Source organism: Miniopterus natalensis, chromosome 10, assembly GCF_054644295.1.
Source record: "Miniopterus natalensis isolate mMinNat1 chromosome 10, mMinNat1.hap1, whole genome shotgun sequence".
Classification (NCBI taxonomy): domain Eukaryota; kingdom Metazoa; phylum Chordata; class Mammalia; order Chiroptera; family Miniopteridae; genus Miniopterus; species Miniopterus natalensis.
This window is the reverse complement of record NC_142090.1, coordinates 31,810,567-31,831,585: the sequence shown is the minus strand read 5'-3', so window position 1 is coordinate 31,831,585 and position 21,019 is coordinate 31,810,567. Positions and strand designations below refer to the sequence as shown.

Here is a 21,019-nt window from a genome sequence, read left to right as displayed (position 1 = left end):
CTGGCAATTTTAATTTCGAATGCTATTTCCTAAGAGTCATTTATAGTTTTTGTTTGTTTGGGTAGGAGAATCCATCAAAGTGGATATTCCACAACACTTGGTTAAAAGGCTCAAGTCACATTTTTAGCCCAGAACAGTTTTGATTGTACTTTCATAGAAAATAGGTCAAAACATTAGTTTTGTGGCTGTAAAAATATATGCTATCTTTTGAATATGATTTTTAGTACTATCTTAATACTTTATAAAGAATGCAGAATATACCTTTAAATTTGACTTTCTCAGAGTAAAGAGATACGTTTTAAAGCTAATTTGTTCAATATTGGCTCCGAAACTTTAAAGGGACTTTACTTAGCATTAATTTGTTTTTTTGTAGATATAAGTTCATACTTTTATCTGCTTTTCTGCTATGCTATTTCTGAAAAGTAAGAAAACATGATACTACTGCATTTGGATGATGTTGACCTAGATACTTTACCAAGAAATTTTCAAATCAGCCTGCTATCAACCATGAACTCTAATGCAAAGGCATTTCTGGACTATCACTTGCAGTATATTAAAGTACTCAATAACTGTTATTTGCACATTACATAAAACATTTTTAACAAAATTTTATTCAAAGAATTAGGAATATCATATTCAAAACAGAAATAATCAAACTATAACAATACTGCATAGATAGTGGTATACAAGTTCCTTGATGCTAAGTGACTTCTTCCTACCTAAAACTTGTGTTTTCAAGTCACCAGGTAAAAAATGGTGGAGACATCGCCCTAGCCGGTTTACTCAGTGGTTAGAACATCAGCCCTCAGACTGAAGGATGTCAGGTTCGATTCCAGTCAAGGGCGTGTACCTCAGCTGCAGGCTCAGTCCCTGGCCCGAGTCGGAGCACGTGCAGGGGCCACCAATTGATGTGTCTTTCTCACATCAATGTTCCCCCCGCCCCCTCCACTGTCTCTAAAAAGCAATGGAAAGGTGAAGGCATTATTTCCTCTCTCTGAGGCTGGAAAAATGGCTCTGAAGGTAAGAAGTGACACCATTTAAACACCAGAAATTAGTTTATCCCCCAATTTAATTATATTCCCTTCTTGTTATTTCCCAGAGGTAAAAATTTAGAATGTAAAGATTACTAGAAAGGAGGTAAATTACCTCTTAGAAGATATCCTGATCAGTGCTTGCTTTAATGAGACAAAACATGAATTAAGTTTTAAAAATTACAATTTCACCATTATGCTTAAGTAAAATTGTTAATGTGAATACATTTTTACACAATATGTTACATGTATACAGGAAAAAAGGACCTGCTTCCAATCCTTTCACATTCAGTAAAAAATAAAAAATGATATCACTAATGGAGATTTGAAAAATAATTTTCATGATTGAACTTTAGAACTTTAGATCAAAATAATTCCTGAATACTGAAAATAGCCTAAATCAATAAGAAATTGCTAAATTTATAAGATTACTTTTTGAAAAGGAAGACAATATATTTGGAAGGAATTTGTAGCTGAAAACATTGTTTATTAAAAAAAACATGGTTATCCTGACAAAGACTCTTAAAATTGCCAGTACTTTCATAGGCCCCCAACAATTCATGAAGGAGCAACTTTTAGGCTCTAGCCTTTTATAGTTACCTACATAAAAAATGTTTTGATCTGAACAGTGATTTGTGCTAGGTCACAACCAAGACATTTGAATGTGATGGACTGTAAGCAAATTTTGCATGCATTTCAGGTAGACTTGTTTTTTTGCCTAAGAAAGTTTGTAATTTTTCAAATGGTCTTGGACACAAACCTACTGTTCACAAAAATAATCTTCTGTATGCAAATCTGAAGTTTTATTATAATAGTAAACATCCTCTGGTCTATGCCTAGAAAATAAGGCATAAGTAATTTCACTGCATAGACAAGTGTTTTCTTTCTAATGCAAACATTTATCAAAGTGCAGTTATTTTTAACATCTCTTATGCACTTACAAGTTAGAATTTCTGAATCTCTATATACTTTTAGTACAAAAGAATGGTTATTCCCAACTACTTACATACCATAATTACTTGAGAAAAGACAAAGTGAGAGCAGCTACAGGAATAACAGGATATTTTTCACAAATAAGAATATAATGTACAAAAAATGACAAATTAGTTATAACTGGTAGTATGAACTCTTAATAATATTCTATTTTGGTTTCCAAATTAAGATTTGACAAGCTTGAAGCCTTGTCCTGTGTCCAGCACAGTAGGAAGAAACCAACTCATTTTTAATCTTTTTAAGCACCTAAAACAACTTTGGCAGATCCAAAAAAGGTTCAGACCACACAACCAATTTGCCAGATGTACTAGTGGATATGTAATACGAGGAAAGTGTAACATCCAGTGCTTGGCCACATCACTTCCAGTTGGCAAATGCAGAGTGTAGTCACTCCACTGTTTCGAGACACCATATACTGCTTTCACTGTGCGTCCCTTTTCAGTCCAGCAGATGTTATTATTGGAGTTGCAGTTATATTCTACCCAGTCTTTTGTAAAGTCACCAAGCTGCGGTGGGTCAGCTTCTTCAATATCTATTGTCTTCATCATCTCTGCTCCTTGCACTGCAATATACTGGTCACTGATTTTTCTTACTTCTTTCACCCAAGGGGTTGAATTCTCACTGTCTAATACAATAATAAGTCGGGAACAGAAAGAACCATTCTTTTCTCTCCACCATTCTAAAAGCGTGTCAAGGCGTAGTATATCTCCACCTATAAATGAAAGAAAATTCAATAAATAATTTCTGAAGCCTCTCAATAAGATTACCCCTTTGCCTTAAGTGTATTTTTAAAAAATTCTTGGAATTAAGTATGTGAGTGGAAAAATAGAGCCTTCTTTCAAAGTATCTTTTCAGAAGACTTAAAAAACACACATTTCAACTTCAGGTAAAAAGAACAAGTAAAAACAATCATCCTTGTTATTCACACAAAAAGTAGAATATGCTATAATAAATTTAAAAAATTGTTTTATAAAGTTAAATTTGGTGAAAAAAGTAAATTATAGAGGAAAGCTTATATTCTACATCAAAAACAGCAAATATGGCTCATGGTCCAAATCTAGCCCATTACCTGTTTTGGTACAGACTGTGAGCTGAGAATTGATTTTACATTTTTACATGAAAATTTACATTTCCTATAACTGTTTCTATAAATAACACTCATTTTACATTTTGTCTATGGCTGCTTTTCTTCTTCCCCTCCCCTCCCCTCCCCTCCCCTCCCCTCCCCTCCCCTCCCCTCCCCTCCCCTCCCCTCCCCTCTCTTCTTTTTTAATCCTTACTTGAGGATATTTTCAACTACAGCAGCAGAGCTGAGTAGTTTCAACAACAGGAATCTTATGGCCTATAAAGCCAAAAACAGCTGGCCCTTTACAAAAAAACTTTGCCAAACCTGTTGTACACCACTGATAAAATAATGTTACCTATCCTCCTATGTAGGTAGCTACTAGATGAAAAAGATACTCTTCCTCCCCGTACCAAGAATGAGTTTAGAATGAATTTATTTTAAATCAGTTTTATATATGAAAAACAACAAATGATTTATAAAAAAGTTTACTCAGAAAGTTCTAAAGTAAATAAATTTGACCTAGAAACCTGTCTTATAGCTAACAGGCTTTCCATCTGGTTCACTGTGGATACTTTCTTTTGCATTAACTTTGATTTTTAAATATGTTACATAAAATATTATTTTGATTATTTGATTTTTGGCATCCTTTTAAATATCCTGGCCAAAACAACTGTCATCCTCACCTCACCCTAGTCCTTGCTCTGTCTCAATGGTACACTGATACAATCACCCTAATTCTAGATATTTATCCTAACGAAAGAGCAGATATTGGGGGGAAAAATTACATATAAAGACTTTCTTCCTTCTGCTATCTAAAATAGTGTAAAATCTGAAACAACCAGAGGGATGGAAATAAATTATGGTAAAACCTAATGAGAGAACTTTACAGTAAAATAATATTTATGAAGAAATTTTAATGACAAGAAAATTACCTATGAAATTAGGATAAAAAGTATGACACAGACGTATAACTACAAAAATAACAGCAGTGGTTATTGCTGGGTGTTTGGTTTTCCGGTGGTTTTGCTATTTTTAAAATATTTTCCAATTTTTTTTTTACATTGAGTATGTCACTTTTGTAATTAGAAAAATGTTTTAATATGCTACAATTTACTAGCACAAGATCTAAAATCTAACTTCAGAATATATATTTCTACCAAGAGCAAGTATCCTCCTTGCTAAACTATCAAAATGACACCACCAGCCCTAGCCAGGTAGCTCAGTTGGTTAGAGCATCGTCCTGCTATGCCAACGTTGAGGGTTTGATTCCTTGGTCAGGGCACATACAAGAATCAACCAGTGAATGCATAAATAAGTGGAACAACAAATTGAAGTTTCTCTCTTTCTCTCCCTTCCTCTTTAAAATCAAGAAATTAAAAAAAAATTTTTTTAAATTACACCACCAGAGAAGAACCCTTTATAATTTGTATTATATTAGTAATATGACCTCTGAAGCCAGGGTTTATCACATTCTTTATGAATAATTAATTTTCTTTTATTCTTTAGCTCTGACAATGAAAAACTTGTTTCATGAATTGGTTTTACACATGCATATTATCTCAGAGGCACTATTTCAATTACATGATCTCAACATATTACTATTTGTTGCTTCATAGATACTTCTTGAAGACATCATTTCAAAAACGGTGAAATGTTAACTTTTCATTATTGGCAATTCTATTAAATTTCTCTAGAGATCAGAGGATGACATAGATAACAGGAGCTGTTATACAAATTCCATCTGCCATAAAACATCACTATCTAACTTGCCGTCTACAACTCATTTCAATAAATATTCTTCAGCACATTCTACACTGTCTCTTATATACACGCTCCTTAAATAGCAATAAGCGCCCTAGCTGATTTGGCTCAGTGGTTAGAACGACGGCCCTTGGACTGAAGGGTGGCGGGTTCAATCCTGACCAAGGACACGTATCTCGGTTGCAGGCTTGATTGCTGGCCCTGGTAGGCGTGTGTTCCGGAGGCAACCAATCAATGTGTCTCTCGCATATCAAATTTTTTTTTTTCTCTCTCTCTCCCCACCATTCCACACACTCTGAAAAAGCAATAGAAAAAATATCCTTGGGTGAGGATTAAAAATTAAAAAATCAATGAGAGACTTAAAGCAGCATTAAAACCTTTTAAACTATTTCTCTTCTCTTGTTTTGTTTTGCTCTGATTTCTCTTATGAATTGGAGAAAATTCATTTGGCTTTTGGCCCAGATACAGACTACTTATTTTTATCTTAGATGGCAGCCATCTCATGCAGTTCAAGTAATTATGATGTTTCTATCTCTCTCTCTCTCTTTCCTCTCCCTGAAATCAATAAAGATTAAAAAAAAAAAAAAAAAAAAGATTGCATTGTTTTAAATTTTATTTTACTGTTGAGTATTACAGATGTCCCCTATTCCCCCCCTTACCCCCTTCAACCCATCTCCCACCCCACCCCAGGCCCCTAGCTGTCCACAGTCATTTTAAAAGCTTTGTCTTTGATAAAGTACTTTATAGTTTATCTACATGTTTTTCTTTTACAAGGTGGGGTAAAAGTAGGTTATAGTTGTTCCTATGGGAAATAATACAGTAACTAATAGGTAATAATATAAGAATAAACTCTGTGTTTCACGTATTCACAACTGCAAACCTACTTTTTGCCCCACCCTATATTTCTACTCTCAAGCCAAGAGGCAAAATATATCAGGTTCTGTATTATGAAACTGTATAAATGTAAAACAACCACATACCCTAAGAAGTACTATGAATAAAGGTATGGGGTAAAGGGCAAATCTAGATTCTCTTTCTCACAGTGATATTTAGTTCTGGATCTGCTCTTAACTGCTAACTTAAGTAAAGTCCAGTTACGATGTTTCCTGTTTTAAAGGTTTTTAGAAAGGTTAACTATTAAAACATTCTCATTGCTTAGAGCTTCTTGTCACTTGGTTTAGAATGGATTAAAACATCTTCAGAGCAGGGGTATTCAATACTATTTCTGAGGCAGACTCAGCCTTTGAGGGCTGTGGCTGGACAAGCTAGGGCAGGAATGGTCTGAAAAGAGGGCTCAGCCTCCGGGCCTGGTTCAACCTGGTTACCAGCAAGTGGGCCAGATGCCTCAGGCCGTAAGAGTATACAGCTGGTGAATCATGAGACAAAATCTAGCCCTCATGAGGAGGGCTGCTATGTCTCTCCGTTGTTTTTTTCCTTTTGAAAATAGAGTCTCAGACATAGAAAGTTAAACATATAGGAACAAATCTTGGCTAACAAGAGGAATTCCACAATGGTCAAGTTACTGGTGACGTACTTCAAAAAAAATAATGTTCCAGAATGTACCTGCTAGACATTTATTTACAATAAACCCCTACTTTAGCATTTTTAAGTCTTCACAAATGATTCCTGATACTGAATAAACGTTTAAATTTATATCTATCTATCTATCATCTATCTATCTATCATCTATCTATCATCTATCTATCATCTATCTATCTATCTATCTATCTATCTATCTATCTATCTATCTATCTATCTATCATCTATCTATCTATCTATCTATCTATCTATCTATCTATCTATCTATCATCTATCTATCATCTATCTATCTATCTATCATCATCTATCTATCTATCATCTATCTATCATCTATCTATCTATCAATCTATCTATCTATCTATCAATCTATCTATCTATCTATCTATCTATCATCTATCTATCTATCTATCATCTATCTATCATCTATCTATCTATCTATCTATCTATCTATCTATCTATCTATCTATCTATCTATCTATCTATATCTATCTATCATCTATCTATCATCTATCTATCTATCTATCTATCTATCTATCTATCTATCTATCTATCTATCATCATCTATCTATCTATCATCTATCTATCATCTATCTATCAATCAATCAATCTATCTATCTATCTATCTATCTATCTATCTATCTATCTATCTATCTATCTATCATCTATCTATCATCATCTCTTAGAGTCTATTTACTTTTCATAGGAAAAGAAAAGCTGATCTAAATATTAGTAAACTAAACATCTAGAATTTATTTCTAAAGCAATCTTTTAAGAAATACTTGTAATAAACTTTAAGATTTAAGAAAAATATTTATATTAATAAATCCTTCACCTAAATGACACGACAAGCTTACTTTTAAGATTACTTTCTTATAACACTTAAAAATAACTAAGGATTTATGCATGATCAGCAAAATATTCTTTTTTTTCCCCACATTTAATTAGGAAATATTTTCTTATCAGCAGCATTGCATTAAGTTTTCAACAAACAATCTCTGTTTTTAGATCTGAAATTCTATTTCTCTAACGATCTTTTAATTGACAGATTTTTCTCTTGTGCTCTGAAGTACACAGAGCTACCCTTTCCCTAGAATTAGAGTAGCCATAAAGACTAAAAAGTTGTTTTCTATTTTGAGTTATTAAAAAGTTAAAGTCAGGAAAATAATTTTATAAATTATATTCGAATAGTTTTAATGCTACCTTCTACATTCTAATGTTTTGAAAATGGATAAGCCATGCTAATAAAAATGTCTGCTTAACCAGAATATGCCATTTCTCTACCTTCATGTCTTTTGCCTTTGACGGCAAGCTGGAACAATGGGGAAAAACATACTTTAGGAGTCAGGCAGATCTGAGCTTGAATCATGGTTCCTTACTCATCAGCAGTATAAGCAATAAATAAGTTATGTAACCACTTTTAGCTTTCATTTCATCCTTTGAAAAATAGAGTATTCAGCTCAAAGGATTTCAAGTGAAGATGAAATCTAATGTATATGAAGTAGCAAACAGCAGCTGTGCTTCAAATGTGCCCAATAAATAAATGTTAGTTCGCCATTACTCCTAGACAGCCATTTAATTGTTCAATATTTATTTACAGAAACAAAAAATTACAAAAATATTTTTTCTTTATGATAAAACCTTGGTTACAAATCTGGCATGAAATTAATGAGACTGTGATTTAAAATCATCTGCACTTTAACATTGAGTTTGTTTCCTTCCTTCTGGAGTTCGTGTATTGGCAGCTCTGCCTCTGTCCTTCTGTGATACTTTTGTTTATATTGTTCTTTGATCTGAATATCTGTTTCTATTTACATTTTATGACTATTTTATTTTTTGTATGGGTCCTTGGTAAAAATGTAAAATATTTTATGAAAAAGCAGGATATAATTATACCTAAAAGAACTACTTCTAATCTAAAGTAAGAAAATTAACTCTTTTTTGTCCTGATTCATTCAATTATTTTATCCATCTACCAATTATTTAGGGATCCCCTATTATGTGCCAGTCTCTGTTCTAGGTGCTAAGCAAATAATTCATAAAACAAAGCCCTTAACTTACAGGGTATCTATTCTAGTTGGTGAGAACAACAAACAAATTTACATATAATATAGAGAGATCTCATTTGTCCCTTGGCAGGGAGATTTAATATCACCCTTTCATTTTACAAGTGAGAGAATCAAAGCCAAAATAAGTTAGGTAACTTGCCTAAAATGACATTATTGTGGCAAATTAGGACAAAAACCAAGGTCTACTGACCTAAGTGCTTTTCCCACCATATCACATAACCTGCTATTAAAAATTTTTTCTTGAACAGGTTTAATCTTTATTGTTGAAGGTATTATAGATGTCCCCCATTGAGTTTTCTAACATATATAAAACAGTACATGTGAGAGACTACTGAAGTCAGCATCCATAACATTTAGAGACTTAAAAGTACTAGTCAAATGAGTTAATTAGCTTCTGAAAAGTGTTACTGTATTTAATAATTCTGAAAATACTTTAAAGGGATACTGACTGTAAGTCTCAACTCAAACAGATATTTTTCTTCCAATAAATATGAGACATAATTCTCAAAACCTTTGGAGATTACTAAAATTATGCTATACAGGTATGCTAGAAAAAAGAAAAAATGATTGGTAAACTGTGACGTAGAAAATCGATAATCCTGAAAATTTAACATTTCCTTGTGAAGGATAGATTTCCACTCTAGGTGTATTTTCACAAGAGTGAAATTGCAAGAAGTGACTTTACCTGCAAGAGCCCACTCTCCTGTGCCATGGGTGTGCCCACTGTAATACAAAACATATGTATCGTGTCTAGGTCCATCCACAGTCCGAAGTTCAAGAAAAGCTTTCAGTTTGGAATGTAGAGTATCAAAAGAAAGTCCACTTGTGGAATAGTCACATCCATAGGTTTCAATCATATGATACGCAAAAAATCTTTGGATAGCATTGAGCATGCCAGTAGACCTCAAGTTCAACTCCTGTACATGTTCTGGTGGAAGAAGTGTTGGCTGACCATCAGTACTGAAGAAGGAGAAAAAAGGTGATTTTAGCGTTTAAGAAGCATTCATTCTATATCATATTTTTATCCTTCATTTATAATTAATTACCTAAGAATCATAATAGTTGCTGCTAACTAGATGGCAGGATTTTTAAAAATACCATCTTTTCTAAAATTCCTGGTGCTAAAAACAGCTTTGGCCCAGCAGGCTTGGCGCAGTGGTTGAGCACTGACCTATGATCCAGGAGATCACGGTTCAATTCCAGTCAGGGCACATGCCCAGGTTGCGGGCTCGATCCCCAGCAAGGGGTGTGTAGGAGGCAGCCAGTCAATGACTCTCTCTCATCATTGATATTTCTTTCTCTCTCTCAAATCAATTAAAAAAAAACAAAAAACCAAGCTTTGAAAATCAAAGCCTACTTTCTAAAAATTTTATTTCTTAATAATAAAGCAATAACAAAACTGAAAGGTGGGAGAATAATATCTCCACATGTAGACATGACTACAGTCTTTGTTCTTTATTCATATCTTCCTACCAAATGATTGGTCTTGGACAAGACATTTTAAAAGCAAACTTATACTAATTTTATCCAAATGTGTTTCAAGAACATGGGTGGGGACTATAATAAAAACTTTCCATTCTTGAGGAAAAATATTAATCAAGTATGAAAGCAATATTTTAAATTATATGTTTATTTAATTTCTATATTGAAAATGAGTATTTACAAAGTTGTGTTCAAGTTTTACTAACCTAAAGTACATGAATTGTAGAAGACATTGGCTATTAGTGACATTTAAAAACAATTATTAATATCGAGAAAGATGGCAGTGGACTGAGTGGAAGCTACACTGACACTCCAGGGACCAAACTGGAATTACAACTAAAATACAGAAAAACCATCCTGAATAATCAACCGAAACTGAAGATGAGCTGCAGAGCACCCTCATAACCAAGGAGGAAAAGTGAAGACCCCCATAGAGAATGGAACGAAGTGTAGAGGCGTGAGAGGGCTGGCTGGGTGCCCACAGGCAGCAGTTGAAGGTCCAGAGGGATATCGCAGATGTGGGGGTTCCCACTGAGGAAACTGGGGCTTAAACCCCAGGTGGGGCTTCCCGGCCACGAGCACCAGAACTGAGAAAGGTGCCCACATGACATCTGGCTGTGAAAAGCAGCCGGGTTTCTGTCTGCCAGAAAGAGACAGCTGGAAATGCAGGCACACTCTTAAAGAGCCAAGGCACAAAGTTTCTTGTGCAACCACTCACCTTGGCCTCCAGCAGAGGGAGGAGGACAGAATGGACTGGAGCACTGTGAGGAGAACCTAGGGTTGTGGGCTCTGGAGATAGAGCTTAGAAGGCAACCCTCTGGATTCCTGTGCTTAGTCATTCCCCCATACTGCAAAGGGCATCTATCCCAGGCAGACAACTTATTGCATTTGCCTGGCGGGGAGGGGGGGGAAGAAATTGCACTGCTGGAAAACCTCTTGGCTTACCCAAAGGAGTTTCTACAGCTTGAGGCCTGTTAAGAGAATGGTAACAACGAGCTGCCCCACCCTGTGGAATTTCTACAGCCTGAGGCTCATTAAGAGAGTAAGATTAATCAGCCTGTAGGGAGAGACAGGCCTCAGAGTGCTTTAAGTCTATCTGAACTGCCTCTGAACCCGGGCCTTGGAAAAGCAGACTTTGGTGTGCATCCTGGTCTTGTCCAAATGCACCACCCCCAGCAGAGGAGACCTCAAGCCTAGGGTTGTTGAGAGCTCCAAACGGTACTCAGGGCCAGTCACAAACTGCATTTGACATCGGCCTGCACCAGAGACCCTCCAAAAAGACTGGGAGTCCTAGCAGGCCTACCTAATACATAGAAACAAATCCAAACAGATAACCAAAACGGAGAGACAAAGAAAAAAGCCCCAAATGAAAGAAGAAGAGAAGTCTCCAGAAAAAAGCTAAATGAAAAGAGATAAGCAATCTATCAGATATAGAATTCAGAATACTGATTATCAGGACGCTCAGCAGCATGAAAAAAGAAATGGAAACTATAAAGGAAACTAAGAATGACAGAGCAGAAATAAAAAATACATTGGAAGGAATAAACAGCAGATTAGAGGAAGCTGAGGATCAGATCAGTGAATTAGAAGACAGGGTAGGAAAAAATCAATCAGAGATCCAAAAAGAAAAAACAATTAAAAAAACAGGAGGACATTCTAAAGGAGCTGTGGGACAACATGAAACATAACAATATTAGGACCATAGTAAGCAAGAGTTAGGGAACTTGTTTGAAAAAATAATGGCAGAAAACGTTCCTAAACTGGTCAAGGAAAAAGTCACTCAAGATTAGGAGGCACAGGAATTCCCAAGCAAGAAGAATCCAAAGAAGCCCACACTGAAATACATCATAATTAAAATACCAAAAATTCAAGACAAAGAGAGAATCTTAAAGGCAGCAAGAGAAAAGCAATCTGTCACCTACAAGGGAGCTCCCATACGGCTGTCAGCTGACTCCTCATCAGAAACTCTACAGGCCAGAAGGCAATGGCATGGTATTCAAGGTAATGCAAAACAAGGATGTGAAACGAAGACTACTCTATCCAGCAAGGTTATCATTCAAAATAGATGGTGAAATAAAGAGCTTACCAGATAAAAAAAGAGTAAAGGAATTTATCACCACCAAATCAGCATTGCAGGAAATGTTAAAGGGACTGCTGTAATAATAAGAGAGAGAAAGATAAGCATAAAGAATTAAAATGGCAAGAAATAAAGACCTATCAATAATAACCTTAAAGACTTTAAGGAAGAGACTGACAGCAATACAATCCCACTGACTTCACTATATAGATCTTCCAGACAAAAAGTCAACACAGAAACAATGACTCTAAATGACACACTAGATCAGATGGATTTGACTGATATTTACAGAACATTTAAACACAAAGCTGCAGAATATACATTCCTCTCAAGTGCACATGGGTCATTCTCTAAGACAGACCACATGTTAGGACACAAAACAAGTTTCTACAAGTTCAAGAAGAGTGAAATCCTATCAACCATCTCAGATCACAAGGACATAAAATTAGTAATCAACTAGAGTAAAAACAGTCAAAAACATTCAAACACATGGAGGCTAAATAGCATGTTATTAAGCAATGAATGGATTACCAGTAAGATCAAGAAAGAAATCAAAAAATTCCTGGAAACAAATGAAAATGAACACACAATAAAGTCTATGGGACACAGCGAGAGCAGTCCTAAGAGGGAAGTTCATAGCACTGAAGGTCTACCTCAAAAAGCAAGAAAAATTATTTAGTAAACTATCTAACCCTACAACTTAAAAGAATTAGAAAGCTCCCCTGTGAAGCCATCCAGACCAGGGCTTTTGTTTGCTGGGAGTTTTTTTTTATTACTGCTTGGATTTCATCAGATGTTACTAGCCTATTCAGGTTTTCTGATTCTTCCTGATTCAGTTTTACATGATCTCACTCATCATATGTGGAATCTAATAAACAAAATAGATTGAGGAACAAAATAGATCCAGGGACATAGAAGCTTGGAGCAGATAGATGAATCTCAGTGAGAAGTCGAAGGTGGGGAAGTGGGTGAGAAGAGATGAAGCAAAAAACTTACATGCATATATGCATAACCCACTGACACAGACAATGTGTGGTGAAGGCCTAGAAAGGGGGTGGATTCGGAGTGGAGGGGTTAATGGGGAAAAAAAGGGGGGATATCTGCAATACTTTAAACAATAAAGATAAATTTTTTAAAAATAAAAATAAGTAAATAAATGAAAACAATTATTAAAATTTAGGTCCACTGCCCTATCCTCCTAAACACTAACTGAAGACCAAGATCTGTTCCTGGAACAACTGTAAAATAATACTTTAGTAAAGATGATAAACCAAGGTCTGCAAGTAGCAAAATGAAAATATCTCAATATTGAGGGGGGGAAAAAATCATCAATCCTATCCAGAAAAGGAATTTCTACCAGGAATTTTGAAAACTTTACATTTTGTTTCATGTATTATCAATAACTATTCAAATAATACTTTAGTTTTCATTATAAGATTAAGACTTTTTTTTCCCATTGTTATTTAACAATCACTAAAAAAAGTAAAAGAAGAAGAAATGCATAAACAAAAATTACAATGGAATAAAAATCTAACCATGTAAATTACTTTTTCCACATATTCTTTCTGCAAGTTGTCACATCTTACTTTATGGGACCTTTCCAAATCTATTTATTTTACTTCTCATGAGAATCCTCAATTTCTTATTCAGCCTTTAACATGGAGCAAAATACTTAATACAAATAGTCAATTTTGGGTTTTTATGTCAAATATTTGAAATTAGATTAAAACTACAAAAATTATATATATTTGTATACATACACACATATATATTTACATACACACATACACAATCTTTTAAATTCCTGGTATTTATATGACGTCTCCAGTAGGCAGAGTATTTTTATATTCGTGCTCTCATTAGCACTTCATAATATTCCTTTGAGATGGGCAGAATAGGTACTGTCATTTGCATTTTGGTAAAGACACTGAAGTTCAGAGAAGTTATGATTTGCCTAAGGTAATACAGAACTAGGACTTAGGACACTCGGGTGAGGCGTACATTATATTTTACCATGTTGTTTATAGGACATTTTCTTAAATAAGCTATCCCTTTTTAAAGAAAGTATTATGTTTCCTTAGAATATTCATTCACATTTCCTGATTTCTAGATAAAATATAACCTAATCACATTTATAAGAAAATTAAACATATTAACCACTGTCACCCCAATAAATTTAATAAAAAATAAAAATAAATAAAATGGAAAAAAAAAATCCTGAAGATTATAATTTTACCAAGAGTAGGCTTTTAAACATCTGGAATAAAAAGGTAACAGTATTATATTTTTTAAATACTATAGATTTGAAAAAATTAGCTATATTTTATATTTACCACCATACAAATATTAAGAAAATGTTTAAAGTAGTTATTACTAATTACTACATTCTAGATTACTGTACCTGCAGAAGTTGGTAGGAATCACAATAGCATATCCAACAGATGTTCCTCCTAAACAATTACCCAATTCATGGAAGAGCCCATAAGCCATGGATTCCAATGGCAAAACAATTAGAAGCATGCTCAAGAAGATTCCATTTGTTGGCTAAAAAAAATTTAAAACATCATGTTTACATAGTTGGACTGCATTTATGTGTGCACGTGTATATATATTTACATATGTATATGCATATTTACATTTTTGGCCCTACTTACAAAAAGAATAAAAAGGACAATTAATGATCTAAAAACAATTACAAGTTGAAGACGAAAAAATATATGGATGAGCAATGAACCCTAAATTTATCTCTAAGGTTCTTAGAAGTTATGGCAAAATAGAGCACATATATTTTTTAATTTGTCAGATAACACCACACTCTAAAAAAACAAAAACATAACCACTCTTAATATAACATAGAAAAAGCCTAAAAACAAATCCTTTGCTGTTAAAACCCATATGCCCTGAATCATTTTTCAAATAACACACTCATTTACTTTATAAGAAAACATACGCTGTAAAAAATCCAGAAATTAAGAGAATGAAATCTTAAAGAAAACTAAAGATCCTAAAACTATCAAAATGAATTGTTATTCTTATATTTAATTAAACTTTTAATACAATCTTCCTTTGAAAAGGTTTAGACACTCTGTAGACTAAATTTAAAATTGTAAAAATAAAGGACATTGAAATATTCAAAAAGCAGAATAGAAAAAGGAGGCAGAAGGAGTATTAAAGGGGAGATGTAAGATGGTGGCATTCTGACAAGAAGCAGAGTGCCCTTGCTCCAGCCACGGACTAGATTTACCACTAAAATACTGTGTAACCAGCTTTGAAAAACAAGAGAAATATACCTGAGTGGACATATTTTGACTAGGAGCACTGAAGAAACATCACAGAGTCTGGTAAGAGAGGGGTTCTGTAGAAAGGGGGAGTCCCTCCTGAAGCCTGTGCTAGGATCCAAGGCCGGAGGTTAGAGGCTGCAAAGCTCTCTCCCCTTTGGAGTGCGGACTGGCATCCAAAAGTTGGGATGTAAAACCCAGAGCAGAGGAGAACGGAAGGAGAGCCCATGCAGGGTGGGCAGAGGGAGCCAGGAGAACACTGCCTCTGAGGAGGGGGCCGTGCCTTCCTAGGAAACAAAGCTTCTCAAGGCGGCTGCAACTGGTATCTTAAGCACAGGGTGCTGACCATAGGAAAGGCAGTCCCGAAGTATGTGGCACCAGAGTACAAAGAGAACAGAGGTCTGCACTGAGCAGCCATGTACAGGGAACCTCTGCTTTCCTGTAAGGCTTTGTGCTGAGCCCCAGAAAGCATTTAATCTATGTGGCACAAGGAAAGGGAAGAGAGACCTCCTACCACCATAGATGGACTATAGCTACCTGTGAGAGTGAGTTTTCCGTCAGCCACCTGAGCGCTCCTTAGGGAGATTCTGGGATTTCTGACTATCCCTGAGGGGTGCTATGGTGGCACACATGGAGCCACCCCAGCTTTACTAAGATCAGCGGTGCAGGGAAGCTGCATGAGGATGACTTTGTGATCACTCCTGCTTAGTGACTTTGCTGGCGGATTCTGTGCTTGTGTGTTGTATTGTGTGTGAGTTTTTGATTGATGTACAAGCGCCTACCTTCCTGGCTTGCATTGGGGAGACCGACCAGCAAATGCTGGGATGTGTGTCTGCATAACGGAGAGTTTGAAATACGCGCCCTGTGTGGTCAGCCAACCAGAACTGGGAAAGGAGGGGCAGAACATGCCTACCTCTCCTACAGGCTAGGAGCAACGCTCCCAACAGGAAATGGGCTGGTTCAGCTCACTGAAGCCCCAGATATCCCCTGCAGGGTACAGACCTGAGCTGGGAGGGAGAAGAGTTCATCGAACAATACAAGAATAAGCCTCTCAGGAATTACTGTTTGGGAACTGGAGGAAAAGCTTAAAACCCCTTCTGGGGGCTGAGCAGGGAAAATGCTTACTAGAACTTTTTCTTAATCAAACCCACTGAGCCGAGGCTGCTGAAACTGCCCATACAGCAATGGCAACAATCTAAGTTAAATCTAAAACTGCAGCAGACTATTTATTGTATGGGGAATTAGAATGGGAGAATAGGGTAGAGGCTGAGGACTTGGCTTTGAAACAGAGACTAACTTCCCCACAGTGATTGCCTGACACAAAACCTCTAAATAAGGGGAGCAATACCCTAAGCTACACTAGCTGGCCTGCATCCTAAAGACTCCTCAGAAGACTCTGGAGTAAGACAAGACAACCACAAAGGGGAGGCAAAATAGCTGACAAGTGGAGGTGGTCCAGAGATCCTCAGTTCAGCAAATAAGGACACCAGAGCCAAAACCTACACAGCTCCTGACATTGGCTGATACATAAGTACCTCCAAAAAGAACCAAAATCTGCACACAAAACTGTGAGCCTCAGTCAACATAAGCTGCCCAGACAAACTCAACTGTTTAAAAAAAAAAAAAAAAAAGCTTTTTAAATTTTTTAGTTTATATTTTTTAATTTTTAATTAATTTTTTACAAATTTATTTGCTTTGCTTATTTTTTTCCATTTTTTTCTGTCCTATTATTGAGATTTTCTTGATATTCTCTGCTTAATGACAGATATTATCATTATAAGTATTAAGTTTACTGCTTTTCTCTATTGTTTCCCCATATCTCTTATTACACTCCTTTCCTGCCCTTGCTTTATCTCTCTCTCTCCTCTTTTTCCACTGGCATACATTTTTATTTATTTTCTTCCTTAATTTTCTTTTTCTCCCCCTTTATTCTGTCCTCCTGTCTTTTTGCTTATTATTTTTTCTTTTTCAACTACTTTCCTATTACTACGCTCTACTCTTAATTTTTTTCTCGCCCTTCTTTCAGAATCTTTTCACTGTCCCTTTTAACTCCAAGTAGCTCTCTATATTTTACTACTTTATTTTATCATTATTTTTAATTATTCTTCACTATAAGCAAAAATATCCTTTCTCTAATTTTCTTTATTTCTTTATTATTTATTTATTTTATTAGCTTTAGCATCTGTGTTCTCACTTAGCTCTCCCAATTCTAGTTTCTCTTGGGATGATTTCATTGTAATTGTCAGAAAATTTTGTAAGATCCTGCTTGTTTCCTGGCAGTTTAGCTGTGTTTTGTTTTGCCTTGCCAGCATATGTATAACAGCTCATACAACGTGGTTGGGCATGAGCCACACAGCAAACATGAGAGAAGAGTGTTCCTAAAAATGGATCAACAATCGGGACCCAATCACAACAGGAGAGCCCAAAGAACCCACATAAGGGAAACCCAAAAAAGGAAACGCTTAGAATAATTAGCTCAGAAGTATAAGAAAAACACACCTTTGGGCTCAACTATACATATATTACAAATCCCACCCCACAAGACTGGGAGACAGCAAATATATCTAAAATACAAACAAAAACACTAAGACCCACTAAAATGACGAGACAAAGAAACCACCACGAAACTGAAGAAAATAAAAAATCATCAGAAAAAGATCTTGATGAGATGGACTTAGGCAAGTTATCAGAAATAGACTTCAGAGAAATGGTTATAAAGATGCTCAAGGAAATTAATGAGAACAACAAGACACTTAGTGGGAATGTCCAGGAACTTAGTGAAGGCATGAAAAAAAGAGCTCGATACAATAAATACGAACCAGGCAGAAATGAAAAATACTATATCTGATACCAAGAATAAGCTGGAAGGAATTAAAACCAGGCTCAATGAAGCAGAGGACACGATAAGTAACTTACAAGGTAAGGTAGGAAAAAACCCGCTCAATCAGAGCAGCAAAAAGAAAAAAACATTTAAAAAGCATGGGGACAGTCAAAGGGAGTTTTGGGACACCATAAGTGAAACAAAATTCACATCATAGGGGTGAGAAAGGGGGAGGAAAATCAGGAAGGGATAGAGAACTTGGTGGAGAAAATAATGACAGAAAACTTCCCCAACTTGTGAAGGAGAAAGCCACAGAAGTCCAGGAAGCACAGAGGGTTCCAAGCAAGAGGAACCCTAAGAGACACAAACCAAGACACATAATTAAAAAGACAAATGTTAAGGAAAAAGACAATATTACGGGCTGTAAGAGAAAGACAAACAGTGATCTACAAGGGAACCCTTAAAAGGCTGACAGCCGACTTCTCAACAGGGACACTTCAGGCCAGAAAGGAGTGGCATGAAGTTCTCAAAGTAATGAAAAGCAAGAACATGCAACCAAGACTGCTTTATAGTGCAAGGTTATCATTTAAAATTGAAAATGAAAAAAGAGCTTCCCAGACAAAAGAAGGTTAAAGGAGTTCAACAAACCAGCATTTTAAGAAATCCTAAAAGGACTGCATTAAGAAAGATACTGAGAAAAAGGAACATCGATATAAAAAGAAAATATGGCATTAAATAAGTATACATCAGTAATCACCGTAGATCTTTGCGAGGGGAAGGAAACAAGATGGCGGCATGGGTAACAGCTATACCCAACACCTCCCACAACCACATCAAAATTACAATTAAAATACAGAACCACCATCACTCAGAACCTCCTGAAATGTGGCTGAACAGAAGCCCTACAACCAGGGAACTGAAAAACCATCCAGACCTGTGTGTGGGGGGGGAGATGTGGGCAGATCAGGGCTGAATCCCAGGAGACACAGTTTAGCCCAGGAGGGATATCTCGGCAGTGGAGATTTCCTGGAGGAGTGAGGGGTCCCAGCCCCACAGCAGGCCCCCAGCCCAGGGCCCCAGGGCTGGGAAGAGAAATCCCAACAACTTCTGCCTGTGAAAACCAGCGGGAACTGTTCCTGAGGGTCACGGAGGGTGCGGGAGTCCTAGACTTTCCACTTAAAGGGCCGGCGCATGGTCTCACTCAGACATGCTACCTCTGAGCTCCAGCACTGGGCTGCAGCTTAAAAGGAACCTGGGACATCTGGGGAGGAACCAACCCACCTGAAGTTGGGGTAAGAGGTGGAGAGGCAGCTTTCTCCCAGACAGAAGAGCTGGCAGAGGCCATTGCTCCTTTGGCGAGCCTTCCCCACTCAGAGCCAACAGGCAGGCATCTTCTCTGAATCTCTAGCACCTAACTGAGACCTTTCACCCTGTCCCAGTGATTCCCGGAGGCCCCGCTCCTCCCTACCTTCAAGCTCATCCAAGCCATGTCCAGTGGCTTTCCTGTGCAAATGGCCTCTCGAGCCTTATGCTTAGGACTTTCCTAAAATCTCTCAAACAAGCAGCAACGTGCCCCTTACATCTTGATAAGTGGCCTCAGGCCTGGCATTAGTGGCAGCCTGCAATGGTTCATAGCTTGGCCTCTCCTGGACACCACCAAGCCCAGCACAAATAGCAGCCAACTATTGTTTGCTGTGTGGCTCATTATGGGTGGCCTTGGGCAAGGCACTGGCACAGGCTGAATTTGCACCTCCCAGAAGGTCCCAGAGACAGTGCACCTGGTGGTCAGACTCGACCATTCTGGGTTACAACCCTACCACATCCACGAGTGACACACACACAGGGGCGCGCTTGGTGAACACCAAAGCTCCAATGAAGCAAATCCTGCTCCATAGGGGTGTCTCCAGTACAGCAGCTCTTTGGCTGTAGTTGCAGCTGGTCCTCCCAGCCGACTGGCCTGGGGGTCAATTCTCCCTGTAACACCAACAGCAACCAAGGCTCAACTACAACAGGGCAGAACACACACCCCACACAGGGGAGCACCTAGAAGGCCAGTTCAGGTGACTGGGGAGCCTGAGCCACTGACCCTACAGGACACGTACTATACAAAGCCAATCTACAAATTCCAGGAGACATAGGAGCTCAACCTAAAACAAAGAAACAAAAACCTGGAGACAAACATGTCACAAAGAAAAGAACAGAAAAAATCTCTAGGAAGAGGAACTAAATGAAATAGAACCAAGCAAGCTGACAGATACAGAGTTCAGGATTTTGTTTATAAGGATGCTCAAGTATATTAGTAAGAGTATTATGAAAACAACTGAGACCACTGATGACATAATAAAGTACCAACAAGAAATGAAGGCTACACGAACTAAAATAAATAATAATTTACAGGGAGTCAACAGTAGGGCAGAGGACGATGAGAATCAAATCAGCAATTTGGAACATGAGGAAACAAAAAACACCCAGCCAGAAGAGCAAAAAGAAAAAAGAGAGCAGAAAGAGAGCAAGAAATTGAAAACCTATTTGAAAAAATAATTACAGAAAACTTCCCCTACCTGGGCAAAGAAACAGACATAAGTCCAGGTAGCACAGAGGGTCTCAAACAAAAGGAACCCAAAGAAGTCCATAGCAAGACACATCATAATTAAAATGCCAAAGGTTAAAGACAGAGAATGTTAAAAGGGGCAAGAGAAAAGCAGTTAGTTACCTACAAGGGAGCACCCATATGACTGTCAGCTGATTTTTCAACAGAAACTTTGCAGGCCAGAAGGGAGTGGCAAGAAACATTCAAAGTGATGAAAACCAAGGAACTACAACCAAGATTACTCTACCCAGCAAAGCTATAATTTAAAACTAAAGGTCAGATATAGAGTTTCACAGATAAGAAAAAGCTAAAGGC

At 36.9% G+C, this 21,019-nt stretch overlaps 1 protein-coding gene across 4 annotated transcripts in view; it reads right to left on the bottom strand.

Annotated features, from left to right (window-relative positions):
- Positions 1–1,494: 1,494 nt before the first annotated feature.
- Positions 1,495–21,019, bottom strand: part of TMEM168 (transmembrane protein 168) — a 48,811-nt gene continuing 29,286 nt past the window's right edge. For all 4 annotated transcript variants that reach the window (XM_016204593.2, XM_016204596.2, XM_016204594.2 and 1 more), the window contains exons 3-5: positions 14,417–14,559; positions 9,142–9,416; positions 1,495–2,736 (exon numbers count right to left, since the gene is read on the bottom strand). In XM_016204593.2, coding sequence (XP_016060079.1) covers positions 2,189–2,736; positions 9,142–9,416; positions 14,417–14,559 — 966 coding nt within the window. In that variant the 3' untranslated portion in view covers positions 1,495–2,188. The remainder of the gene's footprint in view (positions 2,737–9,141; positions 9,417–14,416; positions 14,560–21,019) is intronic.